Here is a 19103-nt window from a genome sequence, read left to right as displayed (position 1 = left end):
AAATCAGTATCTCAATAAATATTTAGTCCTTCTCAACGTGTCTATCTAAAAAGGTAAAGATGTGCACATAAAAATAACTAGTATAGTTCTAATGCTTAGAACTATAGCCAAATCCTTATATTGTCTTTCATGAGTCATGTGATTAAGTTGTTAAAATATTATGTTGTATGATTATGTTAACTGTTCCCTGAACATACGATTGTTAGTTAACAGTTGAGCTAGATTCTGGCAAAGTATTTTCCATTAAGTTATTGCTTACCTGGATCAAAATTATCACCAAATATTCTTTTGGCAGGAATCTTCATTGTCATAGTTGGAAACTGTTTCTTTAGCTAAAATTTTAAAAATAAAATTACATGCACTAACAATTTTACAAATCAAATATTAATTCATAGAAACTAAATACAGTTATCTGATTTTTTTAAAACTTTACCCTAAGATGACTGCATATGATCAGTCAGCATACAATATTAACTTGCTTTAATACTAAAGTCCAACTCTGATGCCTCATCCTAGCATGGAGATGACTTTGGGTTCTTGAGGGCTACACCAGCAGAATGTAGGCTCTGACAGATTCTACCTAAATGGAAAGGCTTCTGGTAGAGTCCTGGCAACAGACCGAAGCAACTTTCTGAGGCTGACCAAACTAGCTGACCTGACAAGTGCAATTCCCAGCAAGTTTGCTACTTGGTGAGGAATTCTTTGGCCAAGCCAATCCATAAAACAAACATAAAATGGTGCAAACGTCTTATTTGGTGCCTTCCCTCTTTTGCAGTGACTGAATGGGAGATAAGAGGATGAAACTAGTTTTTAGACTGTCTATAAACTTTAGTAGGTAATAATAATTACTAACTTTAATCCATTGAGAAAACATATCACCAGTGTTTTCTTCATGTAAATAATAGTGGCTTTCCATTGATGATTTCCCAGTGCTTATTGTACAGTAGCTTGGCACATAGTAAGTATATAATAAATGTTTACTAGTTGATTGATCATGATTTCTTTTATTTTGGTTGCCTCCTTATCTAGTGTTCACCCATTAGCACTGTAATATAAATATAAATACCTTACCAAGGCATAGAGAATCTGACCATGAAGAGAAACACAAATTTTGGGTTCAATTTCCTCATCTATAAAGCAGAAAAGAAACTACTTGCACCAGCTGTCTTGTAGGACTGTTGCAGAGATAAAGAATCATGGATGTTAACTGTCTGGCAAACTATAAAACTCTATGTAAATATGAGCTATTATAAAGTAAAGATACAAGTTTCTACAATCCAAAGGAGACTAAACATAGCAGACTAAACCACTGGTAACTAAAATGTTAATATGGCATTTTTACTTCTATCTTTTGTTTCATGTCTGAAGTGTACATCATTTTCTGATTTATGGAAATCTTGGCCTGGTTTGGCCCGCTTTTCCCCCACTAATCGCTACCACCTTGATATCATTTCTCCCTTGTCCTAAAGACTGAAAAAATCTAAGGGAAGGGAAGGAAATGTAGAAAAAACAGGGGCAAAAAAAAATATAAAGAAGAGAGCAAAAAAGATACACAAAACAGACAAAAGGGGAAGGGAAAGGAATGATGTAAATAGGAATGAACCTGCCTCTCACAAATTAAAATGTGAAAAATAAGATTAATAGCATTTTTTCTCTTAAAATGAAAAAAAAAAGGGGCCAAGAAACCATATAATTCACTATTTTGCCTAAAACACTATATGGGCAGACACCTTATCCAAGAACGGTCACACAAAGGGATCAAAAATCACTATCAAAGACCTCAATGGTAATATTTTTTAAACTTGATACTACATGTGATATCTGCACTGGTGGAATGTTTCCACACCAAGAATTACCTACACCAAAGAAGGTCCAACATATATGTGTATCTATGTATGTACACAAATAGATAGTATATAAATATAAAATGCTTAACTTATAGATCTTTAAATTTTAATTTCTTGACCTCTCCTAATATTTCTCCCACCTGAAAACCTGGAGACAATTATCCCTTCCTAATCTGTTTCATATCCAATAGAAACAAAATTTAAAAAAAAAAAATCTTTAGCAGTTCTATGAGTACCCTTCAATCATACAGTCTCTAGCAAATATATACATATATACTTCAAATTTAACTAAAATGAACTAAAAATTATAGAAAACATGCCCATTTGCTTCAGTCTTCCATTTCGTTTCAAGAGGGTGGCTTAAACCACGTTATACCTCTTTGAAGTGTATTAAATTTAACTAAAATCAGTCAAGACCCAACTTTCAACATTAGAACTTCTTTAAGCAATGACACACTGTTTAAATCCTTGGACTCCTGCACAGAGTAATCCATCTCTGAAGGAAGCGACACATCACAATCACAGAAAATATTTTGTAAATTTAAATCACTACATAGTTACTTTTATTCCCCAACTTATAGAGTATTATTGATAGTCTAAGTGACAGGAAAAATGTCTTTGTTTGTTAATTATTTTCATCAAACTGTTCTACATCACTTACAAGCCTAAACAATTTTTCACAAGAATTTTTTAAAAGATAACTTAGGTTGACTGGAATTGGTTCCCAGAAAAACATGGCCCAGTTCATATGAGCGGGTGTTAGCACTGACCCTTTAGGCAACTACCTGTCAAGGACGAAGCTATGGGGGGGGGGGGGGGGAGGAAGGCTTAGGGGCTGCCCTGCCTGCTTTGCCCATGGGGTGCCTTTGATTTGATAGAAAAGAGCATATGGGTCACTCTCAACTGGGCTTACTGAGGATAGGAAAACTGCATTCGTTAAAAGCAAATACCTTTAGTTTATATGTAACCCAGAGCTCTGCATCAGGAAGAGTCACTCTTCCCATAATACCATTTAAAACATTTTAGACACAGCTACCCTAAAATTTCCATTACAAAAGATTGTCAAAAAAGTAGAAAAGGATGCAATTGTATTTTCTCTATAACCAAGCTTAGCTGCTCCCTACAAGAGCATTATTTCCCATATAATTAAGTGTCAACTATTAGATGATATTTACTTTGATACTTTGAGTTTTTCCATAAATCCATGATAAAGTTTCAACCCAAAGCAAGGAAGCCCCTGCTTGTTCTTTTTTAATATTTTTGGGAATATCAGCGTAGTATTCTGGCTGTCTACCTCTTCTCTTTCATTCTAACTACATATCTAGCTCATTTCCTTTTGCAGTCATGTCTTTATCATCTTTTATGCCAGTAACAGAGACCATCAACAGTAACATGAGGCAATGTTATGCATGCCATGTATCAGTCTATTTTCCTTTGGATTATTTATAATTTTGATTCTTCTAAGATCATCATGGTATTCCAAAACTGACAGTCACATAGTATCACTAGAAGAATATTATTTTTAAAGCTGTGAGCTTTTAAAATGCTGACCAGTTTGGGATCACTGAAAACATGGTGCAATTTCATAAATATAACTCTAACTTATTTCCTCCAATCACTACTAAATTCTGAGCCTAACTTACTGCCTATCTGTCTAAAATACACATAATGATGAGGTAATTCAGTAGGTCAGCTACCAGTTATAACCTAAGCAGTAACATACTTTTTCATCCACTTTGCTCTTCTAAGGAGGATGGTAAGGATATTTCTTTCCCATTTCTGTAGGGTTTCATTTTCTAGTATTCTATGCAAGGAGTACCATGTAACATGCAAATTAATAGGGAATCTTTCTTTTGATCTGACTCTGCACAGAATACATTACTAACAAACCACTAAGATGAGCCTAGTCCTCCTTATTTCATACCTGGTTAGACATCAATACTCAATGTATCACTGAACAAAAGCCCTGTTAGATTCTTATATAATTCTGATGAATGTCTGAGACATTTTGTTTGAATAAGGTCTTCCCAAGGCTGCATTTAGTTCTACCAAGTCATATGCTTGGAAATAAAACATCTATAAACAAGATGACAGAAAAATCAGCAGCAAAAGCCTATTCTATTCTGAAGCTGTCATCAGGGATAGCACCAATGCAGACAGACCATCCTTCTTTATATTGCAGATGCCTTCTTGGATACTATGTTTTTTGGAATGTGGCAAAAGCACTGCAATAATTTCCATGACTGTGGCATTCTTCCTTAACATATCTTTAAATGTGAATCTTGAGTACTTTGAATACTGTATTGTGTCCATTAGCATGGGTCATTTCTGTATGTATGTATGGTCAGGTTCAGCTCCTCTAACTTCCATCTTTTAAAGGATTGCCTTCACCTTTGTAGTAAGTTAGGTATTAAAAGTGTTGGAGTCCAAATCCTGAATATTTCTACTTCGATGGCCATTAAAAGTAAACCAATGTAAAAAATATCAAGGATCTGTTTCATTTTGCATCTGCTTGTTGTCCTTTCTAATTTCATCTACAAATTCTCTCAACGTTCTCGCTCAATTAGATTTTATAATTACACAATTGCTTTTTTTAAGTTCTCTAAGGCAATCCTGCTTAGATCTTCAGTCATCTTCTGTAACATTTGGTAAATGAGCTCATACTTGAAATAGTGGCAAGAGGAGTATCCTCAGAAGCAGGTATCTATCATTCAGTCAGATCATCAACTGGATAGCAAAGGTCAAAGTAAATCCTAAATTATACTTCACAAAGAGATTAGCCAGCTTGCTGGCTAAGGCAGCTTTTGGACTCTGAGTTTCTTCCTTTGTGTCAACTATTTTCTATCAATCAACAAGAATACTTTACTATGTGCTAGGTACTATGATAAACACTGATGACATAAAAGCATAAGCAGTCCCTGTCCTAAAGGAGCCTTTATTATAATAAAGCAGAGATAGTGTAGATAAATAGGTACATACAAGACACATACAGAAGAGATGGAAGGTAACCTGAAAGGGGAAGGTTCTAGAAGCTGAAGTCCCAGGAGAGGTTCCTATAGAAAGTAGCACTCCAGCTATTGAAGGAAGCTAGGAATTCTAAGAATGGCTGAAAAACGTTTATTAAGTGCTTGCTATGTGCCAGGAATACAAATAGAAAAGCAAGACCATTCTTTCTCTAAAGGAGCTAACATTCTATGAAAGACCCCACATATAGTAGGTTTCAGCTGCCAAGTCAGATGGTACTGTATCATCTTTAATGTTATTTCCAACATACTGATTCTGAACTACTTGAATGCATGTAAATGAGTTTCATGATGTGTACTTTTTTGTATTCTAAGGCTGCAGTAACTGCGGGGCCAGTCTATGGGATACTAAGAAAGCACAGGCTACAACATTTGGAGAAGCAATTCCCAGGTTACATTTACACAAAGGTTGACTCCCTGGATGATAGCTGTAGGAGCTGGGCTAGAAGCAGGGCTGCTGGTGTGGTAGAAGCTTCTGGGCCTCAGGGTTCTGAAATGTCTCCATCTAGGTCAGATGGGAAGTGACTGTTAAGATGGTAGGAGTATTTGTTTGGTATTTGCTTGGCACGTATTTCTCCCTGTCCCTTTCTCAAGATGCCTTTCTGCTTTAGCTAGGCTGGCTTGCCTGCCTTGCAGGTGGCAAATGATGGCGATACTTGGCTCCTTCTCCACAGGAGCACTGTGTGCAAAGTCAGCAACTAGGCTTGTATGGCTGGATTGAATGTGTATAAGGAAGAAAGAAAACCAGAAAAGTTGGAAGGAACAAGGTTGTGAAAAGTTTTAAATATCACATAAAGGGCTCTAGGTTTGATTACCAAAGTTATAAAAAGCTGCTAGTTTACTGATGGGGGCTCTGAAGGACGTGACATAGTCACATCTATACTTTAGGAAGCTGTGTGGAAGACGGAATAGAAATCAGGGGACCTGAGGCAAGGAGACCAATTAGGACACTATTACAATAATCTAGGTGAAAAGTGAAAAAGGCCTGTACTTTGGCTGATGGCTATATGATTGGAGAGAAAGGAACTACAGGAGATGTGAAAGTCAAAGTAACAAGATGTGGCAACAGATTGAATGTGGATTCAGTGATAGTGAGGAATCGAGGAAGACCTCAAGGTTGCAAATCTAGGTAAACTGAGAGGACAGTGGCATTCTTGTCATTAATAGGGAAGTTCCTAAGAAAGATCATAAATTCTGTTTTGAAAATGATGAGTATGAGATGCTTATGGGATATCCAGTATGAACTGATCAATAGGAAGTCAGCAATAAGAGACAGAAGTACAAGAGAGACAGACTACAGCTGGGAACTGCACAAACACATACACCTAGGAATCATAGAGAAGAGGGCCCTAGATAGAACCTTGTGGGACCACCACAATTAGTGAGATGAATCGTTCATTTCTAAGTTTTTGCAAACAACAACTTTAAAGAAGTGGAAATGGAGCTGCTATAACTGGACTGACCACATTCACCTTTTATTCTAATTTGGGATTTATCATGACCTTTCCTTGAACCAATCAATAGACTACACACCGTCATCTAATTCTGAAGTGACGACTAGGTCTGTAACCAGTTATTTCCTGTGTTTTAAAGAATGCAGTTGAACTCAGTTAGTCTCCTCTCCTCCCTCTCCACTCTCTCTTTACCTTCACCTTTTCTCTATCCCTCACAACCTTTGTTTCTCTGACCCTACCTCTTTGTGTTTATCACTAACTTCTAACTCTACTTGAACAATTTATGATGTACAAGTATGAGTCACCCAAGAAATCCTAAAGCTTTCTGGATCCTTTATTTTCTTGATAATGAACTATACTGTCCAGAGTTGTTGATGTGCCCAGCACCTAACCACTCTTTGCCTGGGTAACTGGGTATCGGGTGATCTATTGTTTTGGTCTGGAGTATCTTATTAAGTTTTTCATAGAATTTCTCTATTTCTTCACACTCTGCAGCAATTTATAATACATATTCTGAAACTATGTTCAGGGGTCTATTTGTTTAGACTATTATTATATGGTGAAATGAGCAAATGATCCATAAAATTATGTTCCTTGTTTTAGGGAGCATAGGATCAATTCCATCAAATTCTTTATTAATCTGGGAGCCATTTTTCCATTTAGCTCCAAAATCTTTTCCAAATTCATTTATATCAAGATCATTAGCATGGATATGCCTTAGTGTGTCCATTAAGGTATTAATTCATTCATCACTGGGCAAAGGTTGCAAGATAAGAGTACCACCTGTTAAATAAATGTTTACAGTCTAAAAGCTGTGATTCTTGATACTTTTTCTTTTCTTCTTAGCCATTCCACCGCTAATTAAATAATAATGTAATTAATAAACATTTACTAAGCACCTACTATGTGCCAAGCATTGTGCTAAGCACTAGGGATTCAAAATGAGGAAAAAACCAATCCCTGCCCTCGATAATCTCAAATTTTAATAACAAAGGCATTACATTAGACTAGTAGTATTTTACATTTCTGTCAATTTCAGAGCTTTACTATTTAGGCAAAGGAATCAAGTTAATCAATGGCCAGAATCAATGGCCAGCTTTTTGATTTTAAGTCTGTCTACACTTATCGCGGTTCATTTGTAGAGATCAGCCTTTTACTAGGCCAATACCTGAAGATTTTCCATCTGAAGGTGTCAGAAAAAAATAATACTAGCTGGCACTGATGTACTTTTGAAATTTACAACATGCTTTACAAACATTATTTTATTATTTGTTCCTTATAACCATCCTGGGAGACAGGTACTAAAGGTATAATAATTCTCCCCATTTTACAGATGAGCAGAGAAGTTAAGTCTCCTGTTAGTGGTCACATAGCTAGTAAATGCAATGCAACTTTAAAGCCTAGATATTTCCTGAGGGCAAATCCATTGGTCCGGTCTTTCCACCATACCACATAGCATTTTAATTAACAGTGAAATAAAATTTAGGATAGGGACATGACAACTATTGTCTTACCCCTGAGTGAAATAGATTTAAACACCAAGAACACCTACTTGTAAGAGAAATCATGGTGCTAATTTAATCATTTATTCCAACTCTTAATTAAAAAAAATAGTTGTAACATGTTTGGACTATTGCTTTACTTATTAGTAAGGTATAGTTTATATGCTGGCCCCCAATTTTAGAAGATATTTGTAATTATTAATCCGTGGGTTATGATTAATATTGAATGAACATGAAAACAGATTTCCAGAATTTAAATAACAAAAGTCTTCAGTTATGGGGCAGAGGGGAAAATCCTCAGAGAACTTCTGAGAGTCAGTTACTTATTTCAGTTGTGTCAAGTCCTTTATGTCTAGGGAAAATGAAACATCTCTAAGTGCCAATCAAAGTGATCTCACAGAAGAAAACTTGGGCTCACAAGGATGGTTGGGCTCATGAGATAAGCTTTAAAAACTAATCAATTTACCAAGGAATATTATTATTAACAATTACCAGGGAGATGGAATGGTGTCCCATTATAGCCTCTGATGTATATTTTAAATATATTTGAAGTTTCTCAGTTGTACTTCAAATGATCTTATGACTAATTTAGGATAATTCACAAGGTTTCATTTTTTAATTATTAAGAGGCTATTTTTTACGAAGTATTTGCCTTTCTCTTAATCAGAATAATGGACATTACAACATAAATTGAACTTAAATAAATACTTCTTTGTTTCTAGGATGATTTTTGTTTTAATTGAATTTTGTAGACAGAATCTTACTCACTGTGTTATAAAGCTTATCAAATTCAGCATATCTCCTGAAGACAAACCATTCATTCCTTCCAACTGAAACTAATACTTTATAAACCTGTAAAAATAAAGGGAAAATGGATTTAACTATAAACAGAAAGTGCCAAGTACATCTCTTTTACCAGGATGCAAAAACATGCCTATTAATTTAATTTTCTTTTATCATGCACAAGTTCAAATAAAATTATTACATAAGAATAGAAAACTTCCATTCCTTTAAAATACAAAGACCATGTAGAAACTATAAAAATTTAAATGTAATAACATTATTCATTTAAAAAATTGAGATACTTATGACTCAAGAGAAAAGTACTCTCAAGAAAAACTACAATTGTGCACAGAATAAAATTATCTTCTAAACAAAAGGTTTAAAAACTTTTTTTTAAAAGCATAGATATTTTTCTCCAAAATTGTGGATAAGACTAGGTTTCAGGTTTGGGAGAGAAAGGACAACAATGGTTCTAATATTATGCTTTAGTTCCTAAGCAAGTAGAGGGCAGCACCATTCCTTTATTGAGGAATCAGTGAAGAGTGGAGAGTTGGGGGTATTAGGGACTACATTCCTCTCTCACATAAGAATTCCAGAAAACCAAGGAAGGTAGAAAACGGACATGGACATCTCCCAGCTAAGTCTTCACGAATGTCAATCAAAGCTCTATACAAGTTCTGAAAAAAAATCTTGTCTGATGGGTTTTCCAGTGTACTTCATTTGAAATACCTTATTTCTTTCTAGCTCAAAAATTTCTTTTTCCTAAAAATCCTTACTATTCCATTCATCATATTGGCAATTCTACACCCAAACATTCACAAAATAGGATATAAAGACATTTGAGAATGTGATGATACAGATATGGAGAAATTTTTTATATGAAAAACTTCTATAGAGCTGAAGTTTAAATAAATGCCCCACATCCTTTTTAACAACATCTTCTATCTGCATAAGGCATTATAATCTACAAAGTATATTTGCAAGCATTAATTATCTCACTTGATTCTCACAACTACATGGTGAGGTAAGTTGGAAAGGTATTTTGTATCTACAGATAAGAAATAATTCAATTCAACAAATATTTATGTGCACACTAAGTAAAAGGAACTGTGACTAAAGAGAGAAATATAAAACCATTCCCACTCACAAAGGGCTTACATTTTACTAGGGTATATCCCCAGCACATAAAACTAGGTTCAGAAGGTTAAGTGCCCAAGATCAAATGCTGATTAAGTAGAAGCCCTGGGATCTAGATCTCCTGATTTTCTCCATGCACCAATATCATCATCAACTTCATTTTAATAACAACAACAACACATCCTCCAGGGACACACTGTATCAACACGTACAAGACATAGCCACCAAAAAATTTATGTTTAAAAACACATGTAAACACAAACCCATTGTAGGACATGTAATGTGTAAAAAGAATGACCAGATATTCACTAAATATTTCGAGAGGTGATAAAATCTCCAAAAAAGGTAAAACCCAAAACTTCAGATTTTTTTCCCATAAATTTTTTAGGCAACAAAGCAAGATGACAGGAAGAGTTCTATTAAAAACTATGTATAATCACGTTCTGATAATAATAATAATTATTACAATGATGATAGCTATTACTTATATAGTGCCTTTCATGTGCAAGGCATTGTGCTAAGCACTTTACAAATATTATCTCAAGTTATTTTCACAACAATGCTGGGAAGTAGGTGGTATTATAACCATGTTATAAGCTGAGGAAACTGAGGCAAACAGAGGTTAGCAACTTGCCCGAGCCTCACACAGCTAGAATGTGTCTAAGGCCAAATCTGAACTCAGGTCTTCCTGAAACCAGGCCTAGTGCTCTATCCATTATACCATCTAGCTGACTCTAATAATATACTGTAATACATAACATAACGTATAATTATGTAATATAAAATAATATACCATAATATATAATATGTAATATATAATAACACGCTACTTCATCAGACCTGTTCCAGGGTCAGGGGTAGGAAATCTACTGCCTCGAGGTCACACGTGGCTCTCTAGGTCCTCAAGGGCAGTGCTTTGACGGAATCAAAATTTCACAGCCACATTTGAGGACCTAGAGGGCCACATGGGGCCTGGAGGCAGCAGGTTCCCCCAAACTCCGTAACACAGGCGCTATAGTAGATTCTGGGGATACAAAAAGAAGCGTTCCCTGCTCTCAAGATGTAGGCAATCTAGCAAGCAGAAAGAGATACAAGAGCTGCAGTAGACACAGAATCAACAAGACTCGGCAAATGATTTAACAACATGCATAAGTGATGAAGAAGAGTTGAGAATGACACAAAAGATATAAACCTAGGTGACTGGAGGGGTCAGAAAGAAACAAGAAATTGGGAAAATGAGTAGGTGTGAAGGAAGAGAAAATGAGTTCTCTTTTGGATGTAATGAGTTTGAGATTCTTATAGGGCAGTTCAAAATGTCCAGTGGGCAGGTGTTGACACTGAAGTTGAGTTCAGAAAAGACAGAAAGGCTAGACATATACAGCCAAGAGTTAATGGCAAAGAGTTCACAATTAAAATCTTTGGGAGGGGTTACCAAGAAAGTACAGAGGAAGAAGAGAGGCAAGGATAGAACCTGGGGGGATACCCACAATAAAAGGGTTGATAAAATCATGTCAAATGTGCCATAAAATACATATCTGAGAGCAACAAGGACTCTAGGGTCTTGAAGTATAACAACTATTATTCAATTTATATAACATTTCAATTCACAGATTGTTTTCCTCAGAATCTTGTGAGGTAGGTATCTCAAATATTAGTATCCTTATTAACTGGATGAGTGAACAAAGAGATGTTAAAAAAAATTTGCTAAAGTCACACAACTGCTGTAAGAGCTGAAATTCAAGCCAAGATCTCTCTTGAATACAATTTCATCAGTCTTTCCAAAACACTGAACTACTTCAATACGAAAGAAACATACTCCAAAACAGAGGCAGGAAGACATCTGGACTTGTACAAGCTACCTTCCGGAGAAGACTCTCTCCACCTGTTCATGCCTGAAATTCCTTTACCTGTGAGCAATTTTTTTCATGAATTTCTTTGAAAATGCCCTTACTCAATACCTACTATACCATGCTAATAAGCACCGGGGATACAAAGATGAAGTATAACATTTCTGGCTCTCAAAGAATTTAAAATCTAGTGAGGGAGGTGAGATATAGACTAATTATAATGCAAGTGAGAGCATGATTAAATGCCTGGATAAAATGGTATGAGAAATTCCAAGAGGCAAAAAGATCATTTCTACCTGGGGGATAAACATAAAGATTTACAGAAGGCATCATGGAGTAGGGTGTGCCTCATCTGGGTCTGGAAAGACAAGGATTTCAATAGGAAAAATGTACAGGATGCCATATACAAATGTGTAGTGACAAAAGAAAGCAAAGGAAGGGAAGCCAATTACTTGGTTAGGGCAACGCCCAAGTTCCTCAGAGATGGCCCCTGGATAGTATATCAATTGGTCTCCTTCCTCCCACTCTGTCCTCTCTCTGGTCCATCCTTCAGAGATACAGAATCATAGAATTTGGCAGGTATATGAAAATGGAGTAAGAAAAGAATAAAGTCCTGGAAAATACAAGTTTCTGGTTACTTCTGTTACCACACTGATGATTCTACACTCCTCCCCTTCGTGTGCCTTTATGTACCAGTCAAATTCTGCAATTCTGCACCTCTGTGAAGGATGGACTAGAGAAGGAAGGAATGGAGACCATTTAGGAGACTATAAAGACAAATCATTTCTGATCTTTCTGAGCTAACAGACTATCACCAGTAGGTATTTTCTTGGTTATCTTTTGACAGCAGGGAGGGAGAAATAAGATAAATATTAAGACATGAGGATGGAGCCCCACAGCAAGCCATCCATGCCTTCAGGAGACTTCTTGATTGAGAGTGAGTCGAGGATAGGAAGAATGAATCAATGAACTCAATCCAAAGAAATGGAGTAGGAAAAACAAAAATCAGAGGAGAAAATGACATTTTCCTCTGTGGGCAAAAGGGCAGCCCATACAAAGGTATCTGGTTCTCAACCTAAAGAGAATCATAAACCCTAAATCACAGCCCCAGGACGTGAGGCCACTCAGTTTGAGACCAGAAAAATTTCACTGGTAAGCAAGCACTTCTAAATTTCTCGTCTTTTTGTTGTTTTCTGAACTCTAATATTCTCTTTTCCCTTGTAAACTTAGCTCTTCACAAGCTGACCCCTTCCTATCTTCTTAGCTCTACTGACCTAACCTCTGTTCCCTCACAAACACCTTGTCTCTCCCTTCATCTCCAGCTCCCTGCCTTTGCATGGGCGGTCCCGTATCTGGGAAGCTCTCCTTCCTCACCTCTGTCTTTTATACTCCTTTGCTTCTCTCAAGACTCAGCTCAAACGCCACTTTCCTTAGGCCTTTCCCAGTCCCATCAGCTGCTAGAATCTTAACCTTCTAAGGTTACAATCCATTTATCTTTTGTCCCTGCTTATTTACACATTGTTTCCCCCATTGAAATGTAAGTTCTTGGAGGGAGGAACTACTTTTTGCTTTTCTTTGTATCTCCAGAATTTAGCACATACTAAGCACTAGTACAATGAATTAAAGATAAGGCAGAATGAAAAGAGGAAATAAGAAAGGCAAAAGGGGAAAGAGGAAATAAGAGAGGCAAAAGGGGAAAGAGGAAATAAGAAAGGCAAAAGGAGAAAGAGGAAGAAAATTAGGGTTTTTAGGGATCTGGCCTAACAATTCTCTGAACAAGCAAGACTCAGGAAGTTCCATTGGGACTTAGTAACCAGGTAATTTTAATAAGAATAGGGTGAAAGTCCCAGACAGGTTCCAAGAAGAGTTATGAATCTAAAAGCTAATTTGGGTCAGTGAGGTTTGGATCCCACATCCTTTGAAAAAATTATTGTGAAAGTTCTGTGAATGAAAGAAAGGACACCAGGTATGATGCCAAGAATGAAAAAAAAAAGATCTGACAGCTGAGGACAAGGTGAAGTTGACACCACATTTTTAGGAGTTGGTGACTAAAAAAATGAAGCTTCCAACAGTAGAAACAGAGATGCCCCAATCAAATATTGGTTACAAAATAAAGGGTAAATTGCCCAATCACATATCAGTAAATGACCACCCACAGAGACTTTCTCATTTTAACAGAGAAGTTGTGAATAACATCTATTTCAAGTAGGAAGAAAGACTGCCAACAAAGTTTAAAAGATAGGCTGGGAAAGGAGTCTCTGTCGACTCTGCACTTTTGCCTGGCAAAGTTCCCATTTAACTTCGAGTAAAGGAGAATAGAAGGTATTCCATCTGTATTACTCTCAAGGGATCCACAAATATATGCAGCTGAACTTTGAATGATTTCTAAAGATTTCATTCTTTAGCTTACAATAGCAAAGTACTGCTCCATATTCTGAGAACTATGTTGAATGTTCCATTAGACAAATTAAGAAAGGATTATTTCCTTACAATAAGGCAATACTTCGACTATAAAACCATAGTTTCCCAAACTTTTCTCTATTCAATTATTTTCCATGTACTTCAAGTTAATATACATACTTACAGTGAACCTCTTTTTTTTCTCCCTGTGTTCATCAGAGCTTGGGATGCTAACACTTGGGCAGCTCTCTTTGCAGTCCATGGTACAGCCTCTTTGGGTTAAATGTCTCAAATGGACACCACAAAAGAATCTGAAGAAGTTTCCAATATTACACAAATTCAATAATACTGATCCAAAACATAAAGTCTCTTGAGAAAACATTCAAATTCCATCATGCAACCTTTAACAAAAAGAAAAAAAATAGAATTTAGCAACATTAAAAAATACTTTTGTGTTCTGTCTTCTTGGGCATAAAAGTCTTTTGGGGCACCATGAGATTAAACTGAGGTCATATATATAAAAAAAAAAAAAAAGCCTTGAGTGCCAGGTGGGGAAATAATAGAACATCTGTAGCAGTTAGAGACTTCTGAAAAAGGGATTAACATAATGAAATTGGTGTTGATTTGTCTAATTTGCAGAATGATCTTTGGAGGAAGAGACTAAAAGTTGGAAAAGCAGTTTAAAAGACAGTTGAAACAGTCCAGGTGTGAAGAATGTGATGGAAAGTAAGGGACAGATAAATGAGAGCTATTTTAAAGAAATTTCCACAGGATCTAGCAACTGGTTAAACACAGAGGTTTGAGGGAGAAGCCAAAGAATATTTCTCCTGTTCCTAAATTTGAGTGGCCTAGGAGAAAAGTATCAATGACCATAATAGCCAATTTGGGAGGTGTTCACAGCTTTTTGGTGTGCAAGGAACGAACCAGGATGAACTCAGGTTTGTTTACACTGGGTTTGATGTGATATTAGATCACTCAATTACATGCATGCTCTGTGTTGAAAAACACAGGAGCAGAGACTTGATGAAATATCTAGATTTTAGTTATCAATATAGAAGAGTAATTGTTAAAACCTAGTTGGAGGAGATAGAATTATTGAAGAGAAGAACAGAGGGACAAGGACTGAGATTTGGGGAAATATGCAGTTAGGAGACAAGAGAAAAAAAGAGCCAAAATACCAAGTTTATATGAAATGGTTAGAGATACAGATTCAATACAAAGTACAGCATCAAGAAAATGAAATCAACAGAGTTCCCAAAAGGGATCAAGTGATCATAATAGTGCCAAATAATACAGATGACAAAGAAATTAAGATCAAATAAGACATCACTCTTGGATATGTCATAAACATAGTTAGAGACCTTTAAAACCGCAATTCAACAGGCACTGGAAGCCAGATTGCCAGAAGTTAAAATGGGAATAGATGGGAATAAGTCAGTAGGGAGAGAGAGACAGAGGAAGAGGAATAAGTAAGAGGACAAAATCTCTCAGGTGTTTGAAAGAAATACAATCAGGATGAAGATTAACTGGTAAATGAATGTATTTGGATTGAAGAGTCAATATGAAACTGAAGTTAATCATGACCATTGTCAATGTGGTTGGAAAAGATGCTGCACCTACATCATGACCACTGATAGGGCGCTGTAGCTGGGGCACTCTTCAAAGTGGAAGGACAAAGTTGTGTATTATGGTCCCCAAGCTAGAACTGGCCTAGGGCCAAAGAGATTCACCTATTTTTGAGTCAAGAAATCTTAGGACTAATAAAATCCCTAAGGACTGCTGGTTCTGACCTACAAAACAGAAGCAGGAAGAAAAATCTCTTGGCTACAATAACTAATTTTTGTCTCTGTACCAACTCAATAAAATCAGGTTCTCAAAGCACGAATGTCTCAAAAGTATATGCTGATGAATCAATAATACCTGTATTATTGATAACCCTTGGACATTTCAGGTGGGTTTGACATTTCTACTAGATTTGTTAAGGCACTCACCATGTCATGAGGTCTATTACAGTTATCTGTGTCTTATCATCCTCGCTCCAAGAGACCAAGGACAATTTCTTATCTAATCTCTGTCCCCTAACGTTATTCTGTCCATAATAGGAATTTCATAAATGTTTGATAAATTTGTCCTGATAAGATACAAAGCAAACAAAACAAAAAACAAAAATACAGGCCAATATCCTTAATGAATTAAGACACAAAAACATCTAATAAAATATTGGTAAATAGCAAGTATTTGCAAACAGCAACATATTAGAAAGATTACACATGATGACCAGATAGTATTTAATGTTTATTTAAGACCAAGAACCAAGATCTATGTAACAGAAAAGTGAGAAACCTTTCTAACAGATCAACCAAGGACATCCATTACTATCACAACTATTTAACATAGGGCTAGAAATGCTAGGCATACCATAAGACAAGAAAGAGAAATCCAGGGAATAAGCAAAGCAAAGAAGAAACAAAGTTATGACTTTTTTTCCTACTATGATGATTTACATAGAAAACTCTAAAGTTAAATAAAAAATTAATTGAAACTGTAATTAAGTTTTGGGATATAAAATAAATTCATGTAAATCATTAGCATTCCAGTATGTTGCCAACAAAATCCAGCTGAAAGTGATAAGATACAAAGATACAAAGAAAAATTCCATTCAAAATAACCACACAAAGTATAAAATATTTGGGAGTCTACCTATTAAGACACACTTAGAAACTATATAACTGAAAAACCAATCTTTGTAGAAAAACAGACCTAAAAAAAGAGGGGAAACATTAATTGCTCATGGCTAGGTCAAGTCAATATGGTAAAAATGTTCATTTTTAATTATAATAAATAAAATAACTTACTATACCAATGTGCAATACCAATCAAATTACCAAAGGATCATTTTAGAGAGCTAGAATAAATAACAAGGAAATTCATCCAGAAGAATAAAAGGTTTAAGAATTTCAAAGGAAGCAATGAAAAACAATGGGAAAGAAGGTATATCAGATCTCAAACTATACTACAAAGTGGCAATCATCAAACTGATTTGATACTAATTTAAAAAAAATAGATCGATAACATTCAGCAGTCTTTGATAAACATGAACATGCAAGTTACTGGGTTAAGAACTCATTATTTGGCAAAAATTGATAGAACGCTCAAAAGCAATCTGGTAGAAATGTCTATGTCAAAATATCATACTGCGCACCAAAATAAACTCCAAACGGAATTTTGATTTAGACAAAAGATATCCTAAGCAAATTATAGAAGAGCAAAGATGAAAATACCTAGCTGATCTATAAGTAGAGGAAGAATTCATGACAAAAAAAGGAGAGTGAAAATCATAAGATAAAATGGACAATGTTGTTTGCATAAAATGTTGTCTTTGTTAAAAAAAATCCAATACGTTTAAATCAGAAGGGTAACCAGGAACTGGGAAAAACTATTTGCAGCATATTTTTCTGATACAGATCTCATATCTGAGCTATACAACGAACTGATTCAAATTTATAAGAATTGATAGAGCAGAGGATATGAACAGGTCATTTTCAAAGCAAGAAATCCAAGCTGTTAATGACTACATGAAAAAAATGCTCCAAATCACTAATAATTTAAGAAATGCAAATTATAGAAATTCAAATTCTATCTCACATCCATCAAATGAAAATGATAAATGTTGAAGGGGATGCAGGAAAACAGGCACAGTGACGTGTCCAATGCAGTCAATTTGGAATTATGCCTCCAAAAGTCTAACTGGCAAATAGCCCTTTGATCAAGCAATACCACTTGATATATATCCCAAAGGGATCAAAAAAGAGAGAATATGTACCCATATATATGAAATACTCTTAGGAAAACCCTGAAAACTAAAGTGGCTCACTTACTGGAGAATGACTAAACAAATATAGTATATGTATATAATGGAATATTATTAGACCATAAAAATGAAAAGAAAAAGGACAGTTTCAGAGTAAATTGGGAAAACCCCTCTGAACCTCATGATACAACGTGTCATGAACAGAATTAGAATATACAAATTACAACATTACAAAGAAAAACAACTTTGAAAGTCTTCAGAACTCTGATCAATGCAATGACAAACTACAATTTTGGAGGACTGATGATGAACCATACTACCTATTAATCTCCTAAAAGAAATGTGATGGAATAAAAATGTAGAATGAGACAGTTTTTTGGAGATGATTGTTGTTTGACTAAGCATATTCCTTATGAAGATTTTCTTTTCTCTCTTTTCTTTTTCTTAATTGCTAAATTGTGGGGAGGTTGTTGGGGTGAAAAGAAAATAAATGCCAAAAAAAAAGACAAATAAAAATAAGAACAAGACCAGTTCTTTTCTCTAGGTACAGGAACTTGATGCCAGGACCTCCAGCAAACATACCCTGCCCCCAAGGGCACATTGAGATTCACTCAATTTTAAAACTTGGACCTGGCACTGAGCAATCTGGATTGGCCAGTATCTGAGTTAAGTCCTCTCCACCCACCCACCCACCCCCATACACATTATCTAGCCAGTACCAGATCTATCATGATCCACATCCTAACCAGTTATCCACTAGGACATCTGAACTTACCTAGCATGGGTATCTTTGTTGTTTGCTCTGCCACTGTACATTACCACCAATTTCATCCCACCCCTACTCCCACACTCTACCCCCCAACTCTTGCTTTGGGGAATAATCATCAAATCAATTGCTATTGGAAAGGATGACAATCTACTTCCCTATGATTCTACTTATAACTCCTGATAGCCTAGGTCAAAACTACCTCCCCTGGCCACTCCTCTCCTATATAGCAAGATAGGAACTGACTCATTTTTCTCTTTATATCCCTCAGACCTGGTACACAGGAGGTGCTTTATAAATGTTTGTTGCTTGATTGATGTCAAATTGGACTACTGGACAATTATTCTATACGTCTTTAATAAAAATAATCTAAGACACAGAATCATACAATATTAGGGCTGAAAAAGATCATCAAATCAGGACATTGGTAGTGTACTACTGAACCAATTGTGGGGGAAATGAGAAAGTGAAGAGAATTATGATAGGGCACAGTACCACCCTAATACTTCTATACCTCCTTCTCTTAGAATCCC

General features: G+C 35.8%; 1 protein-coding gene across 4 annotated transcripts in view; it reads right to left on the bottom strand.

The window, feature by feature from the left end:
- Window positions 1-19103, bottom strand: part of SGK3 (serum/glucocorticoid regulated kinase family member 3) — a 158673-nt gene that overhangs the window by 75743 nt on the left and 63827 nt on the right. For 3 of the 4 annotated variants that reach the window (XM_072604736.1, XM_072604740.1, XM_072604738.1), the window contains exons 2-4: window positions 14178-14394; window positions 8595-8678; window positions 260-332 (exon numbers count right to left, since the gene is read on the bottom strand). In XM_072604736.1, coding sequence (XP_072460837.1) covers window positions 260-332; window positions 8595-8678; window positions 14178-14375 — 355 coding nt within the window. In that variant the 5' untranslated portion in view covers window positions 14376-14394. The remainder of the gene's footprint in view (window positions 1-259; window positions 333-8594; window positions 8679-14177; window positions 14395-19103) is intronic. The other variant, XM_072604739.1, reaches the window with a different exon arrangement.

This window comes from Notamacropus eugenii, chromosome 4 (assembly GCF_028372415.1).
Source record: "Notamacropus eugenii isolate mMacEug1 chromosome 4, mMacEug1.pri_v2, whole genome shotgun sequence".
NCBI lineage: Eukaryota > Metazoa > Chordata > Mammalia > Diprotodontia > Macropodidae > Notamacropus > Notamacropus eugenii.
The sequence above is the reverse complement of the archived record's forward strand: the minus strand, read 5'-3'. Positions and strand labels throughout refer to the sequence as shown.